Source organism: Bubalus bubalis, chromosome 3 (genome assembly GCF_019923935.1).
Source record: "Bubalus bubalis isolate 160015118507 breed Murrah chromosome 3, NDDB_SH_1, whole genome shotgun sequence".
NCBI lineage: Eukaryota > Metazoa > Chordata > Mammalia > Artiodactyla > Bovidae > Bubalus > Bubalus bubalis.
The window spans coordinates 128,992,086-129,012,277 of NC_059159.1; the positions used below are offsets into that span (position 1 = coordinate 128,992,086).

General features: G+C 36.7%; 1 protein-coding gene across 1 annotated transcript in view; it reads left to right on the top strand.

The window, feature by feature from the left end:
* ATP6V1B2 (ATPase H+ transporting V1 subunit B2) overlaps positions 1 to 20,192 on the top strand; it is a 24,956-nt gene continuing 4,764 nt past the window's right edge. Inside the window, exons 1-11 of the mRNA XM_006054008.4 lie at positions 1 to 178; positions 8,053 to 8,108; positions 12,469 to 12,567; positions 13,796 to 13,889; positions 14,044 to 14,121; positions 14,567 to 14,706; positions 15,045 to 15,146; positions 15,514 to 15,611; positions 16,226 to 16,349; positions 18,273 to 18,423; positions 19,828 to 19,910. Coding sequence (XP_006054070.1) covers positions 43 to 178; positions 8,053 to 8,108; positions 12,469 to 12,567; positions 13,796 to 13,889; positions 14,044 to 14,121; positions 14,567 to 14,706; positions 15,045 to 15,146; positions 15,514 to 15,611; positions 16,226 to 16,349; positions 18,273 to 18,423; positions 19,828 to 19,910 — 1,161 coding nt within the window. The 5' untranslated portion in view covers positions 1 to 42. The remainder of the gene's footprint in view (positions 179 to 8,052; positions 8,109 to 12,468; positions 12,568 to 13,795; positions 13,890 to 14,043; positions 14,122 to 14,566; positions 14,707 to 15,044; positions 15,147 to 15,513; positions 15,612 to 16,225; positions 16,350 to 18,272; positions 18,424 to 19,827; positions 19,911 to 20,192) is intronic.

Consider the following 20,192-nt stretch of genomic DNA (forward strand, 5'->3'; position numbering starts at 1 on the left):
GCGCGGTGTCGCTGCGGGGCCAGTCGGGACGGAGGAGACAAGATGGCGCTGCGGGCGATGCGGGGGATCGTGAACGGGGCCGCGCCTGAGCTACCAGTAGCCACCAGCGGGCCCCTGGCGGGGTCTCGAGAGCAGGCGCTGGCAGTTAGCCGGAACTACCTCTCCCAGCCTCGTCTCAGTAAGTATCAGAAAGCAAGATGAGTCCTGTCTTTGCTCTTAGCCCCTTGCTCCCACTCACCTGCTTAACCAGAGGGGTGGGTGGGGTGGGGAGGGTTGTTTTTCGATCTCGCGCCCCTCTACCCCGACCTCCGCGTCTCTCTCTAGAAGGAGATTTTCAGTGACTGTTAATTTCCATGCCAGCGGTGGACTAAGGGGAAGAGCACCATCGGGAACTTCTTCCTGGGTTGGTGGGCTCCGGTCTATTGCCTACCCTGTGCAGCTTCCCGAGGCTGGAGCCTGCTCAGGCGCTTGCTTCCTGTCCTCGAGGCAAGGCCGCTCCTTGCAGCTCTCATCCTGATCTTCTGCTGGCCTCATTTGGATCTGCAAGGGTCAAGGGAACGCCCCTCCCCATCCCTTTGCCTCGGGTGTGGACCTCAGGGCAGGTTCTGAGGTCCTGCCGAGGGAGACGGTGTAGTGTCATCGCTGACGTGGTCAGGCTTTTCTCGGATGGAGGTCAGTCCCACAGGCAGAGGGATATGTTGTTCGGTGGAGAGGCAGCCCCGCAGGAGGACATCTAAATACCAGCGAAAGCCAGAGCTGAAAAGTACCCCGCAGGTCATCCTAGTCTAAGCCTCTCATTTTACAGTGAGAAACCTAAGGTTCTGAGAGAGACAAGGCTTGCCAGGCTTTAGACACCTAATTACTGACAAAGCAGGAAAATTCCAGATGTCTTCATTCCTGCTGGACCTTTTTCCTACCATTAACTTGAGTGCAAGGGTGTCTTAAAGAAGACAAGCAGTTTTGCCTGTATATGTAGAATATATGCAAAACATATGCAGAGGCATGTTTAAAATGTTGTTATTGTGAAAAAATCCTGATAACCAGGCTTAAATGGACTGCTCAGCCATTCCAACAGAAACTAATCATTAAGATTGTGTATCATCAGACCTTCTTTAGGCATTGGGGATGAGTCCTGAAAGTAGACTCTTTACAATTTAGGAAAGCACCTGATGTTTCCCAACACTAGTTAATTGCCAGAGTGCCTATTTGTGGGTGGCTCTTGGGTTAAAAAGAATTTCAGATGAAGGGTTTCAGTCTGGGCGCTCTCCTCCTGACTAATCCCATCCTGATCAGTCACTGGGTCATGTGACAGCACTGCAGTGTGAAGGAGGAGGAAAGACTTGATCATAGGTTTGCTGAGATGTGCTCGTTTTTTCTTTTTTGGGGTAGAGTCGATCTATAACGCTGTGTTAGTTTCAGGTGTACCGCAAAATGATTCAGTTACATGTATGTATATATGTGAGTGTGTGTGTTTCCCTCTTTAGATTTTTTCCCATTATAATGTTATTAAATTAATTTATAATTATAAAATCATAAAGGTTATTACAAGATATTGAGTATAGTTCCCAGTGCTGTACAGTATGTCCTATTGGCTAATAGTGTATAAATTGTAAATCCAAACTTCTAATTTTTGCCGCTCCCCCTCCCCCAACCATGTGCTTTTTATAATGGGAATTACTTGCATTAGAGAATGCCAGTTGGGAGTTTGTGTGAGCTGAAGTAAATATTTCAAGAAATTGACAGAAGTTGCATTCATAAGAATACATTTGTGCCTAACAATTACAGATACTCTCACTAATTGCATTTGTAGGCTTTGGTGTTCTTTCGGGTGGAACAGATAAGACATTAGTGGTGCTTCTAGGAAAAGATTAGAAGAGGCAGTAGTCATTTTTCCATATAATTATTCACTCAGTCTCAATTCAGAGTATCAACTGAAACGTAGTTGAAAGAGTACTCCATGAGTAAGGTTGTGAGCTCGTAAGGGAGGTATGATTTCTGGACAGTCTGTGTGTGCTTAGCAGTGGCTGAAGAACTTTGGGGGATGAGATTCCCCCAGATAAGATACAAGATTGCAACACAATGCTTAAAACTGAAACTTTGTGATTCAGGAATCCTTTTTGTATCCTCAGTGCCTAGTCCAGTGCTCACACATAAAAGGCATTCTGTTTTGTAATTGTTGTGTAGCTTGTATTTAAACCCCTTATTCTAATAGTTTAGTGTTTGAATCCTTAATGTGGATGGAACAGGAGTAGGGAGTTGGTGTACTTGGTTGGAGTTTTCCTTCTATGTCTGGATTATTCTAAAAAGCACAAATGATACCATACTTATGCTAACAGCTAACAGCATTTGTCATTTTTTTCTTACATTGCTACATTCTTGATTCTGGTTAACACTTTAATCACTTCTGAATAAATATTGATTAACCCTGTCACTTTTCTAATTAAAGATGTTACCATCCTAAGTGAAAAGTTATAGTTATTTAATGTGTGTTTTTTGAATAAAGGAGTGGAATATTGGCAGTTCCACTGTACAAATAGGATGCTGGTTGAAAAATTGGGGGATTATGGGGCTGTTAACAAGGTCTGGAAAATGAGATCTGCAGACTTGAAATATCTTGAGCACATTGGTTAAATTTCTAGTCACAAGGAAAGAAAACCTGATTTTCTTTTATACTTGGAGCAAGATTCAGTAATACACTTAGAGCTTTTGGATGTTAAACATTTTGAATTAATCTCCTGTTTCTTGAGATCCTAGGTCCGCCTGTCTTGCAGTTCTTATGTCATAAAGTAAACCTAACCCCAGTGAAAAGTCCAGTAAAGGAATCATTGGCCTGGCCTTTTTCTAGAACCTCTCTCTCCTTGCCCCCTGCAAGGTGTGGGTCCCTACTTTTCTTGCACAATAGATGATGATTGTTCTGGTTTTGTTTTGCTGATAAGGAAGAGGCTGAAGGACTAGATCCCATATTGTGCAATGGTTGTTGAATTTTCTCTCTGAAAGTTTCACAATCATTAAGAGTATTAGATCTGTTGAAAAGTCTTGTATCCTGTAGGAGGAAGAGGATGTCATCTGACCAAGTATGTGCTTCTTAAAACCTTTGTAGATTTGGGGTTTAAGATATTGTCTAAATATTTATCACCTCCCTAAATATTCAGGATCAAAGATGTAACCATGTCTGCTTTGTTGTCAAAAGTTCTAATCATTTCCTGCAGACCGAAGTTCTTGTTTGTCTGGAATATTCAAGAGAAGAGTGGTCATTATAATTGTCAAACACAGGCATATTTATGTAATTTGTGAATGGATTTTGATATTTTGAAGAATAGCTTAATGTCTCTGGCAGCTTTACTCTAAACAGTTGTCTTTGCTTTGGGCTGTTAATAGTAATGGTGAGGTGTGCGTGCGTGCTTAGTCGCTTCAGTTGTGTCTGACTCTTTGCCACCGAATGGAGTGTAGCCCACCAGGCTTCTCTGTACATTGGGATTCTCCAGGCAAGAATACTGGAGTGAGTTGCCAGGGAATCTTCCTGACCCAGGAATCGAACCTCCATCTCTTATGTTTTCTGCATTGGCAGGTGCATTCTTTACCACTAGTGCCACCTGGGAAGCCCAATGATGAGGAAAGCTGGGCAAATGTTGTTGAGAGATAAAAGGTGGTGTTTGATGTTGTTTTCTCTGCTTATCTTCCCCGCCCCCCACCACCGTTTTTTTATTATGGAAAGGAGCTATAGTTTGTATATAAACTGTCTTCTCCCTGTTTGTAGTCTAATGCTAGGAACTGTGTTATCTCCATATTTTTAAATTATACTGGAGACTAAGGGTTATAGAGTACAAACTTAGAATTAGGAGAAGGGGGCACAAACAAACAAAAGTAATTTTAGCCCTCTCTCTTTGATTTAGTAACAGGTCTCTCAGAGATGTAGTTTAAGTGTGGAATGTGTATGTCAGCCTTGCCTGCCTCCCAGTGTGTTGTTGTGAACTGAAACAAGGTAGCTTATCTGAAGATGATCTGCAAGGGTGGAGCAGTTTGTTTTGGTAATATGTTCTGTTTGGTTTGGATTATGCTATGTATTAGTTTCTTTTGTATCCAACTTTAATTTAAATCAAGCATGTTGCTTAAACTCTGCATTTTATCTGAAGTGGTCTCCTGGTGCTTACCAGTGAGAGAAAACTGCTGAAGCTTCTCCATCAGTTTCTCCCGTTTCTGTTTTAACTTTTCTAATGCATGCACTCCATCGGAGAAAGATTATTTTTCAGTAATGACACAAGAGTGTCCCAGATCACAGAAAAGGACCAGTTCAGTTTTAGAATCTGAGCTGTAGCACAGTTAAAGAAAAAGTGACTGGAGGTGGACTGTGTACGTTCAGATCCTTAGGGAAGTTACTTAATTTCTGGGGGGAAAAAACACTTGGAATAATAGTCATTAACTCATAGACCTGTTATGGAGATTAAAAAAGAATTCCTGTTGAGTACTCATTAAATATTATTGGTGGTTTTGGTATTAATCAATTTGAATGGTTCTTGGCTTTTTTGAAGGCTACATACATTGTTTTAAATTTCGAGACTGTGATGAAGTAGAATCTTGTCTTCTATAATAGCAATCAACTTGATTCACTCTTTCCAGGAAAAGCAATCATTAGTGGTTTTTTTCTTGGTCATACTTTTGTCTTGTGACTGGCAAAACTTCATAGTTTTGAATGAGCTTGAAATTAAACATGAGATTCTAAAGGATCATTGTTGAAGAGGTTAAAAATTCAAAGAAGTTGCAAATTTTTTCCAGAAAGTAAAGAGAATTTCAGAACCTGAAGCATTTTACTGATGTTACAGTCAGCAGTTGCCTATAAATCACAAAACTGAATTCCCCTACCCTCACTGGCCCACTCTCTCCTCCTGTTCCCAACTGTTAAGGTTTTTGAAAAGGTCAGTGTTTTAAAAGCCAGGTGCTAAGAAAATGTGTTTCTAATGTAGTTCACTTTGCACATCCACATAGCAATTTTAGAAAATCATTGAAAATCAATATTTGGAATCTTAAAATGAGAACAACGAGGAAAAGAATCTAAAAAGAGTAAATGTGTGTGTGTGTGTGTGTGTGTGTGTGTGTATAACTGATTCACTTTGCAGTACATCTGAAACTAACACAACATTGTAAATCAACTATATGCCAATAAAATTTTTTTCAAAATTATATACACAAAAGTATTCTTAAAAAATGTGAAAAATCAGGGAATTCCCTGATGGTCCAGTGGTTAGGACTCTGCACTTCTAACTTCCTGGCCTGGGTTCACTCCCCGATCAGGGAACTATGGTCCCTCACACCAGGTGACACTGCCCCAAATAAAATAAGACAAGGAAGAAATCGTTTCAGGGGTAGGAATTATTTTTAAAACAGTAGGGAGGATGAATCAGTAGTATGTTAACTGTTTTTCAGGTTAGCGGCAGTCAGTTATAACATGTATAATATTCTCTACCTGGTCTGTAGCTGTAACTATGATGTACAGGCAAAGCGAGGGAGGAGGGAGGAGGGTTCAGGATGGGGAACATGTGTATACCTGTGGCGGATTCATGTTGATATATGGCAAAACCAATACAATATTGTAAAGTTAAAAAAAAAAAAAAAGAACCTGTGAAAACAAATAATGCAATGAAAGCGCTTTTGTATTTTTATTCTTATATAAAGTTATTTGCTGGCTATTGTTGGCCTCTAGTTCAGTCTGTTATTTAAAATCTAATATATGAATTATTTGGCTTGAATTCATGTTTGGGGCCACGTTGTTGTATATATGGATGTAGAGCCTTGAATGTGAATAATTATTGTAAACTATATTTTACAACTTTTTATCTGACTTTATTACATTTTCTATTTGGTCGATGATTTAATCATATCATAATTTAATGAATCTTTATTCTTTTTTTTTCCTCCAAATATCTGTGCTTTAGATACAGTCACCAGGATGAATTTCCACGTATGCTAGGTAGTCTTGTAATAAAAAAGTGTTAAAAAAAAAAAAATAGTCCGGAGGAGTACCATAAAAGTAGTAGAAAATATAACAATTGAGATCTTTCTAATAATCTTGAATTGCTTGGGTGTGTAGTCATATCCTACCTACTCTTCGCGACCCCATGAATTGTAGCCCACTAGTCTCCTCTGTCCATAGGATTTCCCAGGCAAGAATACTGGAGTGGATTGCTCTTTCCTCCTCCAGGGGATCTTCCTGACACAAGGATCGAACCCACATCTCCTGTGTGTCTTACATTGCAGGTATATTCCTGACCACTTGAGCCATTTGGGAAAATCTTGGAGGCATAATTAACTTGTCTACGTGGACATCCATTCAGGTTGTGACTTCCTTTTTATCGAAGGTTGAAGAAAAAAAGAGTACTTAGGGACTTCTGTTCGGAGAAGGCAGTGGCACCCCACTCCAGGACTCTTGCCTGGAAAATCCCATGGATGGAGGAGCCTGGTAGGCTGCAGCCCATGGGATCGCTAAGACATGACCGAGCGACTTCACTTTCACTTTTCACTTTCATGCATTGGAGAAGGAAATGGCAACCCACTCCAGTGTTCTTGCCTGGAGAATCCCAGGGATGGGGGAGCCTGGTGGGCTGCCATCTGTGGAGTTGCACAGAGTTGAACACGACTGAAGTGACTTAGCAGCAGCAGCAGGGACCTCTGTTGATCATTACAGTTATAAATGTATTCAAGCAAATATTTGGTGTCAAGAGGTAAATGTCCTCAGAATGAAAACAAGTGTCCTGATAGTGCTTGCCTGCTCTCTCTCTCTATTTGTACCAGAGCACTTGCTTCCTGGCTAAAGAAATTGTGTCTTTAAATTCTGAAGCTCCTTGAGTGATCAGACTGCTTGTTTAAATGGTTTCCTTATTCTTGGGCATTTACATTCATGCAGAAATTTCTGTGTAAGACCTCATAAGAAATCACGCAAGTGAAAATTTCCCAGCTGATTAACAGCTTCTTATAAATTATTTCATTTGTTTTTTCAGCTTTTCTGATTATGAAATTTAGTTAATTCTGACATTGTTGGATTTGCTCTCCTGAGTTCTGATTTATACATGATTACTATTAATTACACTTGGCAGGTATGGAGCTGTGTTGTGGTTCACCGATGGCTACATCTTTTCTAAAATTAGGGATTTGGGTAGCTTGATGCTATGCATAATTTGCAGTAGAAAATATATAAGCTTCTACAATGACAGTAACATTTGACTTTTTTTTATAGGATACTTGTATGTTCTCTGGCCTTTTATCCCCCTTCATAAGCTCTTTTTTCACAGTTTTTATGGTACCATTTAATGATGGTTTTTTATCTTAACAGACTACTTTTTCTCAGATTTCTTTCATGAGTTTTGTCACTTTTGCTTAAAAAGGGTTCCCTTCCTCTTTTCTGTCTACTTTGCTAAGTGCCACCTTTTCTATAAAGCCATTTCTCTTCTAAATAAGAACAGCTGCACTGTCTTCCCCATGCTCCACAGATCTCTGAACACCTGTCTTAGAACCCTTAACTCCCCTCCTCCTTATAAAATTGTGGACTCTTAGAAATTCTCTCTTTTTGCCTTTGTTTTTGTAGCCTGGGTCCTTGAAGCAGTGTGATTTATAGTAAGAATTCAACATGGTTTGAGGTTTCCCTGGTGGCTCAGATGGTAAAGCGTCTGCCTACAATGCGGGAGACGTGGGTTGGATCCCTGGGTCGGGAAGATCCTCTGGAAAAGGAAATGGCAACCCACTCCAGTACTCTTGCCTGGAAAATCCCATGGACAGAGGAGCCTGGTAGGCTACAGTCTATGGGGTCACAAAGAGTCGGACACAACTGAGCGACTTCACTTTCACTTTCACTTTCAACATGGTTTGGGTTGAATGAAGGGGAATTATGAAAAGTTGTACAGATAGGGGCATATTTATGAATTCAGTGAAAACTTTCATATTGTTTGAGTTGCTCCATGTAATAATGGATGTGACAAAGTAGAGGAGTTTTGGTAATACCAGAGAGGTAATGGAGACTGTTGTCCTATTTGACTGGCACTGACTGTTTCTGTTTCTTTCCAGCATACAAGACAGTATCAGGAGTTAATGGTCCACTAGTGATCTTAGATCATGTTAAGGTAATACCACTGTCCTTATCATCTAACCATTTATGCAGTTAAAAGCATAGTACTAAAAACTGTAATTTTTTGTAATTAAAAATTACAAATTTTAAGCCATTCCTTGGTCTGAATGTCATTGCTACATAGGAGATAAGAATTTCAGAGCAGAAGTCAGAAGATAGGCTTCTAGTACTGGATCTGTTGTGGATTCTGCTTGTGGCCTTGAGTCCCTTATCTGCAAAATTTTTAATTTGTTTAAAAAATTAAATTTTAATAAAATTATTTTACTTAATTAAAATTAAATTTTAATGAATTTTAAAAATTTTAATTTAAAAATTTAATTCTACCTCCTAGGTTTATTAGAGAAATAACTAATATTTGTAAGTATGTTTTATGAATTGTAGGATATTAGATATACAGTATCTTATGGCTCTTGTCACAGTATTATAACTACTTGTTACATATTTGTCTTCTTTACTCTACTAAATTTTAAGATCTTTAAGTGAATAAACATAAACTTTATCTTTGAGGACCTGACACTGGTGTTCAAGTAATGAATAAACGACAGGTTATCTCAACAGCGGCTAAAACCATAAAGTGAAGAATAGCTTTTACCTATTCAGTTTGTTGAAAGACTCTTTTGTTACATTTTTTTTTTTTTTTAGCCACACCTATATAATAAGAATTATCTTAGAAAAAGAGGCATGTAATACAGTTTATAATTGAGTACCTTGGGTGAAACCTCCTGAGTTCTGTGATTAAAATATCTTCAGAGGAAATAATTTGTGTGATATGTCCGGTAATTCTGCTTTGGTTTTTGTTGAGAGTGGATTGGGGGAAAGGTACACATTTATTAGTTGGTTGAGAGAAGTAATGACGAAAGTGTGTTTGGCATGTGGCCCTTCTAGATGCAGAAAGTAATCAAAAGACATTTCCTGAAAGAGTGCAAAGTGCATTGTCTTTTCAGCTTTATTTAAATTAATATTTTTATGCATGACAGGGTACCTATATAAATCAGATTAAGCATGTGGCTTACTCCTGGCCATAGCTAGTATGCAATTTGATTCAGAACTTCAGTATGTAGCACTGAAGTTGTACATGTATGCAGATGTCCATTAATGTTTTGTGAAAGGATGGAGCATACACTTTTCTTTTTTGAGAAAGTATTTGGAACATTATTTGTTTTAAATACTTTGTTTTATTTAAATATTTTTATTTAAAATTTTTTTTAAATAAAAAAATTTTAAATATTTTAAAAAAATATTTTGTTTTAAATACTTATCTTTGTCCTTTATTCTTTTTTATATACTTCTTATTAGATAAAATTGGGGGCTTATATTTTTAAAATATGAAGCAAAAATACACTTTCAAACAGTCTAAAAATATTCATGTTTCAACTATATTAAATGTTGAACTCAGCACCAAAAATATACAATACAAATATGTAAATGTCTAATTGGTAAGGGCTGTGAAGGGTAAGTACAAGATACTATGAGAGTCAGTAACGGGAAGGACTTCGAAAACATCTTGGAGGAAGTAATTTTAAGAAAGCTGAGAAAGTTTTATTGAATGTTTGGGGTATAACTCCAACTGAGGAAAAACTGGTAAATAAAGCTTATGTAGTTGTAAGAATTTATATGCCATAATTTATATACTAGAATCAAGGAATAGATAATTTTATACAAATTGTATCAGAATAGATGATGGAGACTGCTATATTTAACTCATTTTCTGAAGGTAGCACATCTTTCATTCCCAAACCAGAGAAAAGATAGTATCAGAAAAGAAACAGTAAAGTTATTCTCACTCATAGGCACAGATTCCAAAATGTGAGCATAAGTAATTTTATCAGATATATTTTTGGTATTTACTGAAAAAAGCATAAGCTTTCTCTAGCTTAATCTATGAATGACCTGAATTATACTGACATTTTCTAATATCATATCATCTTTGTATTACTAGGATAAATTCTACTTTGTCATAATTCTGTTGACTTTTTAAAACATGCTCTTGCTAATATCCAATATGTGGATATTAACAAGAGCATGTTTTAGTGAATATTAGCAAGAGCATGTTTTAAAAAGTCAACAGAATTATGACAAAGTAGAATTTATCCTAGTAATACAAAGATGATTTAATATTAGAAAATGTCAGTATAATTCAGGTCATTCATAGATTAAGCTAGAGAAAGCTTATGCTTTTTTCAGTAAATACCAAAAATATATCTGATAAAATTACTTGCTTCTTTAAAAAAAAAAAAAGAAGAAAAAAAAGGTGGTTTTAGAAATAAGGGGTAGAGCAAACTTTCAAATTCTCTTAAAGGCTATCCACCATAACCTACCACAAACAGCATCCTAAGGGGAGACTCTGGGAACATTCCCATTTAAGTCAGGAACAAGATGAGGGGGCCCATTGTCACCACCACTCTCCATCTTTGTTTATCCTTTTGCTTGAACCCTGATCAGTGTTGTGGGAAAAAGAAATTAGGGGATATAGGGATTAAAAAGGAAAAGGCACAACTATCATCATTTCTTGGTACTATGATTAAACGGAAAACACAAGTCATTCAGTGGACAGACTGTTGGAAACAGTGGTGGTAAACAGTGTTGCTGGATACAGAAGATCAGTCTGTAGAAATCATTAGTGTTTTGTATGCGAGGAGTAACTACTGGAATAACTAGTAACTTTTTACAGAAAACTGTGAAACTTTGTTGAAAGACATAAAAGAAGACTTCAAGTAAGAGGAGATTCCATACCCATGAATGAAAAGACTCAGAATTCTTCCCAGGTGACAAAATCAGTTAGAAGCAGATAATAAAGATTTGGTACAGGAGTGAGCAGGCATTTCAGTGGAACAAAATTAAGATTCTTAAAACCTGCTCTTCTCACACCTGAGAATTTGCCTTGATAAATGATAAAGTCTACATTACAAGTCACTGGGGGCTATTTGTATTACTCAGTACATAAGAGTTGGGGCATTTGGCTTCCTGTATAGAAAAAAGAAAAATGAGAAAAATACAATTACTTACCAGAAATAAATCCAAATGGATTAAAGACCTAAACATGAAAAATCTATCAGAAGACAATATAGAAGACCATTTTTATTTGTGATTTTAGATTGGAAGGTTTTCCTACAAAAAAGGCAAATTATAAAGGCAAATAAGTCATTTTATTGCAAAAACTTCTGTATGATTAAGATTACCATAAATAAAATTTAAAAAGACTGGGAGCAGATACTTGGAAAAGAATTAATATTCAGAATCTATGAGACTTATCTAAAAATAAATTAGAGTAAGCAGATTCAGTTGAAAAGTGAGGAAAATATGTTAATAAGCCAGTTACAGGAAGTGAAGTCAGAATTGTCAGTGAACATGAAAAGATGCTTAGTAGAATCAGAAAAATGCAAATTGAAAGATACTATTCTTTATTTTATCAAAATGGTAAAAATTAAAGTTTGATATAAGATTGGCAAAGATGTAGGGGAAAGATACTTTTCTATGCTACTAGGAAATTGTAAAGATTACTCCTTTGCAGAGTAATTTCACAGAAAAATGGACACAACCTGTAACCTGCCACTAGGTAACTAAATACCGTAGGGAAACTTAGACCCACTTGCATGAGGAGCCACATGTGAGAATGTCCATTGCAGTATGTTTGTACTAGTATAAATTTGGAACAACCTTGAACACCAGTGATAGAAGAACAGCTGGATGAAATGTAATATCACTTGACTTTATCTTAAATATTACCATGACGGACCCAAAATATTCAGGCAAGTGGGAAAAAACCAAATTGCAAGATGATATGTTTAGTATGTTCCCGTTTAGGCAAATGAAACATTAACGGTATATTTTTGGAAACATGCAATTTAAAATATTAAAATGGACTAGAGGAGTACACTTCTGGTTAGGAGAAGTGTATATTGAGGGGGGTATATTAGCATTATTTATAATGAGTAATTATTTTGTTGTTTAGTTGCATTTTATTCCTGTTCTCCAATAGCACAAGATGATTAGTGATTAAACAGCCCAGAAGCAAGCATCATTGCTGAGTAGAGGGAATATAGTTGTTAGTTTTATCATCTTTCTATAGTCTGAAAACCTAAAAATATACATGGAAGAAAAAAGAATTAACTGCTGTGTTTCCATAGAATCAAGATTCTTCTTTCTATGCCTTTTGCTGTGTTTGCCAGAATGTGTGCCAGCAGTGAGTGTTTAAGGACTTAAACTACCTGAGGATATTTTAACCTCTTGATGTATACCTGCATGTATAGGGGATGTGTAGGGATTGCACAAGCATGTGTGCTGTGATAGAGCCTATAGAGCATTTGGGCTTCTAAAACGTTGGTTTATTGAGCCTTTGTTTTTTTCCTATTTAGTTTCCCAGATATGCTGAGATTGTGCACTTAACACTACCTGACGGGACGAAGCGGAGTGGGCAAGTTCTAGAAGTTAGTGGTTCCAAAGCTGTGGTTCAGGTAAGCATTACTTTAAAAATCTGGCCAGTTGAACATTTTTCTAATCACAAAAAAGCATAAGAAACACCAGTAGTGTTTTCTGGTGATTATCACATAAGTATACAGATCTTCCTTGACTTACCTGTGGCGTGACAGCTTGATAAACCCATCAGTAAGTTGACAATACCATTTAAGTTGAAAATGCATTTAGTACACAGAACCTACTGAACATCACAGCTGAGCTTAACTTCCATTGAAGGTGCTCAGAACACTTAGATTAGCATGCAGTTGCATAACACCGTCTAATGCAAAGCCTATTTTATAATAAAATGGTACATATCTAATGCATTTCTACCATATGACCCCTCTGTTTCTTTAGAGATTGGTTACTGACTATAAGGGAAGAAAATGAACTTTTCTTGTTTTCTTGCCAAATGTCTGCCACCTGTGTGCATTCTAGCCCAATAGCTCCACTGGTAAAATGGCTTTTTTTTTTTGATTGGTAAAATGAAGCAGATAATCACATAGAAAGACAGAGACAAAAAAACAGAATTCACAGCTTGTGGGTTGAAACCAAAACAAGATCTGAGTCTGTGTCTGTAAATTGTCTCTGATAAGTCTAGTTTTTAATGTTACTGACTATATAAAGTGGCAGTTTTCTAGAATAACATATTGCCCTAAAAAGTAATATGGATGGCATCACTGACTCAATAGACATGAGTTTGAGCAAGCTGTAGGAGATGGTGAAGGACAGGGAAGCCTGGTGTGCTGCAATCCATGGGATTGCAGAGTCAGACACAACTAAGCGACTGAACAACAACTAAAAAGTAATCTAAAGCAGAAGTCAACAGAATTTTTGTAAGGGGCCAGATAGTAGATTTTTTTAGGCTTTGTGAGGTTTTATCCAAAGTCTTCTCTGTTGCATGGTCTTTACACTTTCTTTCCCTTCTTTTTTTTTTTTTTTTTTAAGAAAACCACCCTTTAAAACTGTAAAAAAAAAAAAAAAAAAACAACCACACACACACACATTCTTAGCTTGCTTAATATGTTTGGCCTGCAGGCATGACCCTGGTTAAGAGGTGGAAGTTTGGTTCATCACCCACCATGAACACTTCTTCATTAGTGATATTAAAAATAGTATATACATTTATGTATTTTACTTTATAAGGGCCATTTAAGAGGCAAATAAATTTTAAGCACTTATGATCAAATTTCTTTTACTCTTCTGTTTTATTTTCTTTCTTGATAGGTATTTGAAGGGACTTCAGGTATAGATGCCAAGAAAACGTCCTGTGAGTTTACCGGGGATATTCTCCGAACGCCAGTGTCTGAGGATATGCTTGGTAAACAAATACTATTATTCATTCTGAGCAGAGATCTGTTTCCTTTTTAACATATTTCCATGTAGTTTTTTTAAGTGAACGTTTAAAAACACAGTTAAAAAAGTGAATATTTGAGTCATTGTACTCTCTGTACTGCCTTGTCATTGTTTAACAGGTCGGGTATTCAATGGATCAGGAAAACCCATTGACAGAGGTCCTGTTGTCCTAGCTGAAGACTTCCTTGACATCATGGGTAGGGACAGAAAATGGATTTTGTGTTTAGAGGAAATAACATCTGTCTTATACCTTTGTCAGAGAAAGGATGCTTTTTATGATACTTAAGTAGATAACCAACATGCTTCATATTTAATTAGTTATTTTGTTAATTATTTAGTAATTTTATTTTTCCCAGAGCTTATCTTAATTTTTTATGTCAAATACTACAAGATATTGTAAAATATTACTATATATTACTATAATATTACAATGTATCTGAAATATTAATAGTAGAGCCATAATGGCTTTGATATTAGGATTTCTTTCTTGCTACACCATATAATTTATGAATCTACAAAATATTAATGGAAAAAAGTTTCAGATTTCAAAAATAACTCACTTTTTGAGTAGAAAGAAATGCTTTATATGACTGTAGTCTTAAAATAAAGATGTATTAATGATCTCTTTTGGAAATGCATTAGGCCAGCCAATCAATCCTCAATGTCGAATCTATCCAGAGGAGATGATTCAGACTGGCATTTCGGCCATAGATGGCATGAACAGTATTGCTCGGGGGCAAAAGATTCCTATCTTCTCTGCTGCTGGCTTACCGCACAATGAGGTGAGAACTAGAATCTATTTGATGTGAAATTTAAGAAGAAAGGATCTCCAAATGTTTCACTGTTAGTGAGAAACCAAATAAAGGATTTTCAAGGTAAATACCCAGTGTTACTGTTTATATAATCCAGTTCCATTGACTGTCTGATCCATGTGTATCTGACTTCTTCCTTACTCTTAGGAATCTTTGCAAAAATTGCAGAATAATTTTGTTAGGGAAAGACCTTTAAGACATCCCAATTTCATTTGTGATTTAACTCCCAAAAGTTTAGGATAAAGGTTATTTTGTTATAGAAGATATTATTTTAGCTTTCAACTCTGTCCTTTTATACTCCCCATCAGATTGCAGCTCAAATCTGTCGCCAGGCTGGTTTGGTAAAAAAATCCAAAGATGTAGTGGACTACAGTGAGGAAAATTTTGCGATTGTATTTGCTGCTATGGGTGTAAGTATAATCTTTTCCTATTTTAGAATGAAATGTAAAATTGCTTATGTTCTTAAAACAGTGTAGAAAAATACACATGTATCATTCAATTTATCTCTAGGTAGAGAAGTTTCAACTTGGTATTTTGGGCAAACCATGGATTAGTATTTAGCAGTTGACTGGAATATAAGAATAATTCTCTTTGTGCCCAAAGCTGTTTACTCTCTTGGCTTTTGTGAATGTTTTGGGAGTACCTGAAGCTTTAAAAGAAGGAGCAGTGCATATCTATAGCTTGGCCTTCATTAGAAATAAATGCTGGGGGAAAAAAAGAAAAAGAAATACTGAGAATCTTGCGTCTCTGAGCACTGATGAAGTCATTGCTATTTAGGTAAACATGGAAACTGCCCGGTTCTTCAAATCTGACTTTGAGGAAAATGGCTCAATGGACAACGTCTGCCTGTTTTTGAACTTGGCTAATGACCCAACGTAAGTAAACAAATATGCTCTTTCTCTCTGTTTACACAGGCTTCTGGTCAAAAATATTACCTTAGACTAGGGAGGTAAAACATAATGAAAGCTTCATGGGCCTAGGAATAAGATAACCATATGTAAATTCCAGCTCTGCTTTTTGCAGGTCACTTGGTTTTTGGCAAGTCATTTAAGCTCTGAAGCTCAATGTCTTCTTTCGTAAAATGTGATAAATAATATTTGTCTCACAGAGTTGTGCATTATTAAATGAGATAATAAGTTACTTAGCACATGGCCATACTCAGTAAATGACTTTTTCTTCTTACCTGTAAAATCTGGCCCCTGTTGTTTCCTCCTTTCTCCTTCTCGCTCGCTTCCTTTCTTGCTAGATTTTGAGAACTATGTAGTTCTGAGAAATTATGGGGCATTTATAAAATAGTCAATTTAGCTGTGTAGCACTGAGTAAATACATAAAAGAACTCTGCCTTAAGAATTTTAAAGTAGTAATTTCTTCACCTTCCTCAGTTTGTGTAAAACTTTAAATGGGAGATTGTACTATTGTTTCTGGAATCATTTTATTTTGTTTTTGGCCTTTTTGTCTGCGTGACATAGTACTTAATGTTTCATTTCAGTATTGAGCGAATTATCACTCCTCGATTGGCTCTAACCACGGCCGAGTTCCTGGCCTATCAGTGTGAGAAACATGTATTGGTTATCCTAACAGACATGAGTTCTTATGCTGAAGCACTTCGAGAGGTAATTTTTCTCTTAATTACAGTAGGTTATCTTGCTGCTCTGCAAGTTTTCATTTTTTTTTAATCATTTTTTAAAATTCATTATTCATATGTTAGTGTAACACCTTAATCAGGAAAGAAAATACAGTATGTCAGCCTAGTTGAAATGATTGAAAATGAGATTTAAATTATTAGCCTGTTTGTCATACTGTCACTGTCTCCATTGATTAAGACTGGATTCTCAGGACTTTTCCTGTGGTCCAGTGGTTAAGAATCCACCTTCTAGTGCAGGGATCGTGTGTTTGATCCCAGGTGAGAGAACTAGGTTTCCACATGCCACGGAGCAGCTAAGCCCGTGTGCTGCAACTAAGATGTGACACAGCCAATGAATGAATGATTAAATAAATGCTAAAAAAGAAAAAGTTTGGATTCTTAAAGAGAGTAAATCATGCAAGCTATTTAATCAGCTACTCTACCAGGAAGTTCTGTCTCTCCGGACAGTCCATTTTTAGCCCTTTTCAGGAATTTCATTTTCAGTGATGTAAATTTTTATTTATTTACATAAATAAAGACTATACTCTGGCAGAACCCTCTTCAGAACTTTTTTCCCTTCAGAAAACTCAGTATTTAGAAACAATATAAGATTCTAGCATCCAGAAGTGTGGGGTGTGTTCTGATGCGAGTTAGGAAATTTTGAATGAGTTGCTCTTTTAAGTATGTAAAAAAGAGAAAAAGACTTCTGAAGAGACTTGCTATATAAATATCTAGCTTCTTAAAATTCCTTAAGATCTGTCACCATATCTCACTCTGCTTTGGTGCTTTTCCATTGAAGGACTTTTTTTCTCCCATCCATCCATCCATACTTACATAAAAGGCAGTGAAAATAAGTATTAGTGAAAATTTTTAAGAAAGACAATTTAAAAGCCCTTTTAAAAAAATTATTAGATTCAACAGACAGCTGTTCTGTCAAATAGCCACTTAAGTTTTCTATATGTTTATCTTGCTTTCTACATGATCTCCTTTGATGTTCAGTTGCTAAGTCATGTATGACTGTGAGCCCATGGACTGCAGCATGCCACATTGATAAAAACTGGTCTGCAGGCCACAGTTTGAGTAGCTCTGATGGAGCGTACTCTTGGAGGTGCCGAAGTAGCACTTAGCAGTTGGGCTTCATGCTTTAGGGTTCTTAGTGGTTGTAGATTAATATGTATACATAATATTCTAGTGTGCATGTCTCCGAGAGAAAGACCTTTTATTACTGTTCTTGTGCAGTGATCTAGGGAAATTATCTGGCCCTTGATTCCAGTTGTAAATTGGGGTTAATATTAACTTCTTCATTAGAGTTATTGTGAGGATTAAATTAAATGATGTATGTAAAGTATATCTGGAGAAGGAAATGGCAACTCACTCCATTCTTGCCTGGGAAATCCCATGGACAGAGGAGCCTGGCAGGCTACAGTCCGTGGGTTTGCAGAATCAGATGCGACTAAGCACACACACATAAAATGCATCAAATGATTTATGTGTATATATATATATATTTTTTTTTTCCCTTTTGATTTTTTTCAGAGATAGTCTATGTAAATCTGCAGGATACATAAGATGAAATAAATCATGTGAACTGAGAATGTTCTCTTGGTTTTAAAATGGACTTCCTTTGATTTATAAAATTGCAAGCTGGATTTTCTTCTGGCAAGCTATTTAAAGATTCTTGTTATGGCAATAATGATTTTAACAAAAATCTTCTGGTCCCCGCTTGTCAACATTTCTGTTGTAGAATAATCTGAAATTTTGTTTCTAGATTTTTCTTAATGAGACAATACTTAAAATGAACAAGATGATATTTCTGACTTTGTAATTTGGCCTATTCAAACAAACGTGTTCTAACCAAGCGTCAGTTCTCATATCCTGGTATGTGATACTATTCTCCTTGACTCACTGTCAGGTTTCAGCAGCCAGGGAGGAGGTTCCTGGTCGACGAGGTTTCCCAGGTTACATGTACACAGATTTAGCCACAATATATGAACGTGCTGGTCGAGTGGAAGGTCGAAATGGCTCTATTACTCAAATTCCTATTCTCACCATGCCTAACGATGGTAAGTTTTGCGTCTTTGGATTATAGCAGGCCTGATCATTGTAAAGGGCTTTAATTTCAAGAGAGAAGATCACTATCGTTTTGAGAGTATTCTCCAGGAGTTGAGTTTACCTATTGATTTGTTTCTAATAAAATTTTTTCATTTCAAAACTACCTATAATTATTATTCTTTAGTAGAAAAAATTTTCTTGTAATTTTAATTTTTATTAATTAGCTAGTATTTAGTGTCTGCTATTTGCAGTCCACTGGTCCAGATGTAAGGAAATTTTTTAAAACGTATGAGCTCTTCTTATTGTAAACTACTCATTCTACTTGGATGTTTTCTTTATATATGTGCACCAGTAATTTAAGGTAGCTTAAGTGCCAGATAAAGAGCACAAGTAGCAAATGCCACAAGACTGGAGGTAGAATGATTGACAAGGCTTGTTAAATATGACTTGGTTTTACCATGTGTGTAAGCGCACAGTGCAGTGCCTGCCTGGGTGTCCGCCCAGTAGCTCCTGGGTGAGACTTTCAGCACTCCCCTTATGTTAGTGTCTTTTTGTCTTTATCTCAGTTTTTTTATTTAATACTTTTACAGAATATTTTCAGAAACAGTAATAACTATAACTGAGCACTGTTTCAAGTGTTTTGTAAATATTGACTCATTTGATCTTCATGGTGACTTTGAGGTGTCCGCTCTGCTGTGAGGCACAGGGAGGTAAAGTGTCCCAAATAGGAAGTGGTGGCTTTAGAACCCAGGCAGTCTGAGTACTACCTCAGACGTGACAATGATTTGTTCCAAGGAAGTAGCTACAAGATTACTCTCTGAACAGACTAGGGACACCTTGCTCTGTAGGGCCTGTTTGGTGCTGCCTGTAGCGTTGCTTTACTTGTTTAGCCTGTTTGTATTTCCCATGTTGAAATGTTGGGTACCCATCTGGGATAATTTATGGAAGAGTGCTGTCTCAGTATACATCAAATGGTCAAATCTCTGCAAGAGAACTTTGTGTTTAAATGGAACGTTATTTATACTTGGGGGAGAGGCAGCGCATCTAGGAGAAATAGTGCTTTTTATGAATGTAGCTAATTTAACTTGCGTCAACACATATCTGTGCTGCAGCCAAGTAAGTTAAACTGGCCATTGTGGTAACGTCGAACCATTTTGGCTGTTTAAATTCTAAACTTTATTAAAATCAGATAAAGTTTTGAAATAAAATGTTTCAGTCACAGTAGCCACATTTCATGTGTTCAGTAGCCACATTTGACCAGTGGCTGCCATATTGCATAGCACAAATAAAGAATTTTTCCATCATCACAGAAAATTATTTTATATAGCACTGTTTTAAGTAGTACAGATCGACTTCCTGTGGTTTTGTTTCTATGAGATGGACAGTAACTAACATCACATGTCTTCCTCTGGTAGATATTACTCACCCAATCCCTGACTTGACTGGATATATTACAGAGGGGCAGATCTATGTGGACAGACAGCTACACAACAGACAGGTATTGAACACTTGTGCAGTGCCATAAGCTTACACGTCTGTTCTTCAGTTATTCTTTAGTGTCTCTGACTTTGCTCTTAGGAATTATTTATTTAGAAAATACCAACTTGAATTGTTTTTAATATGACTATGAAACTGTCATTTCTGTAATACTAAAATCCTAGTGTGGAAAAGACTACCAGAATTAAGAATTAAATTTCCACTTTCCTTATGCCTTAAAGTAGAGTCCATTGTCTCAAAGAACTTTTTTTGGGTCTTTATTCCAAAATGGCATGGTCCACCA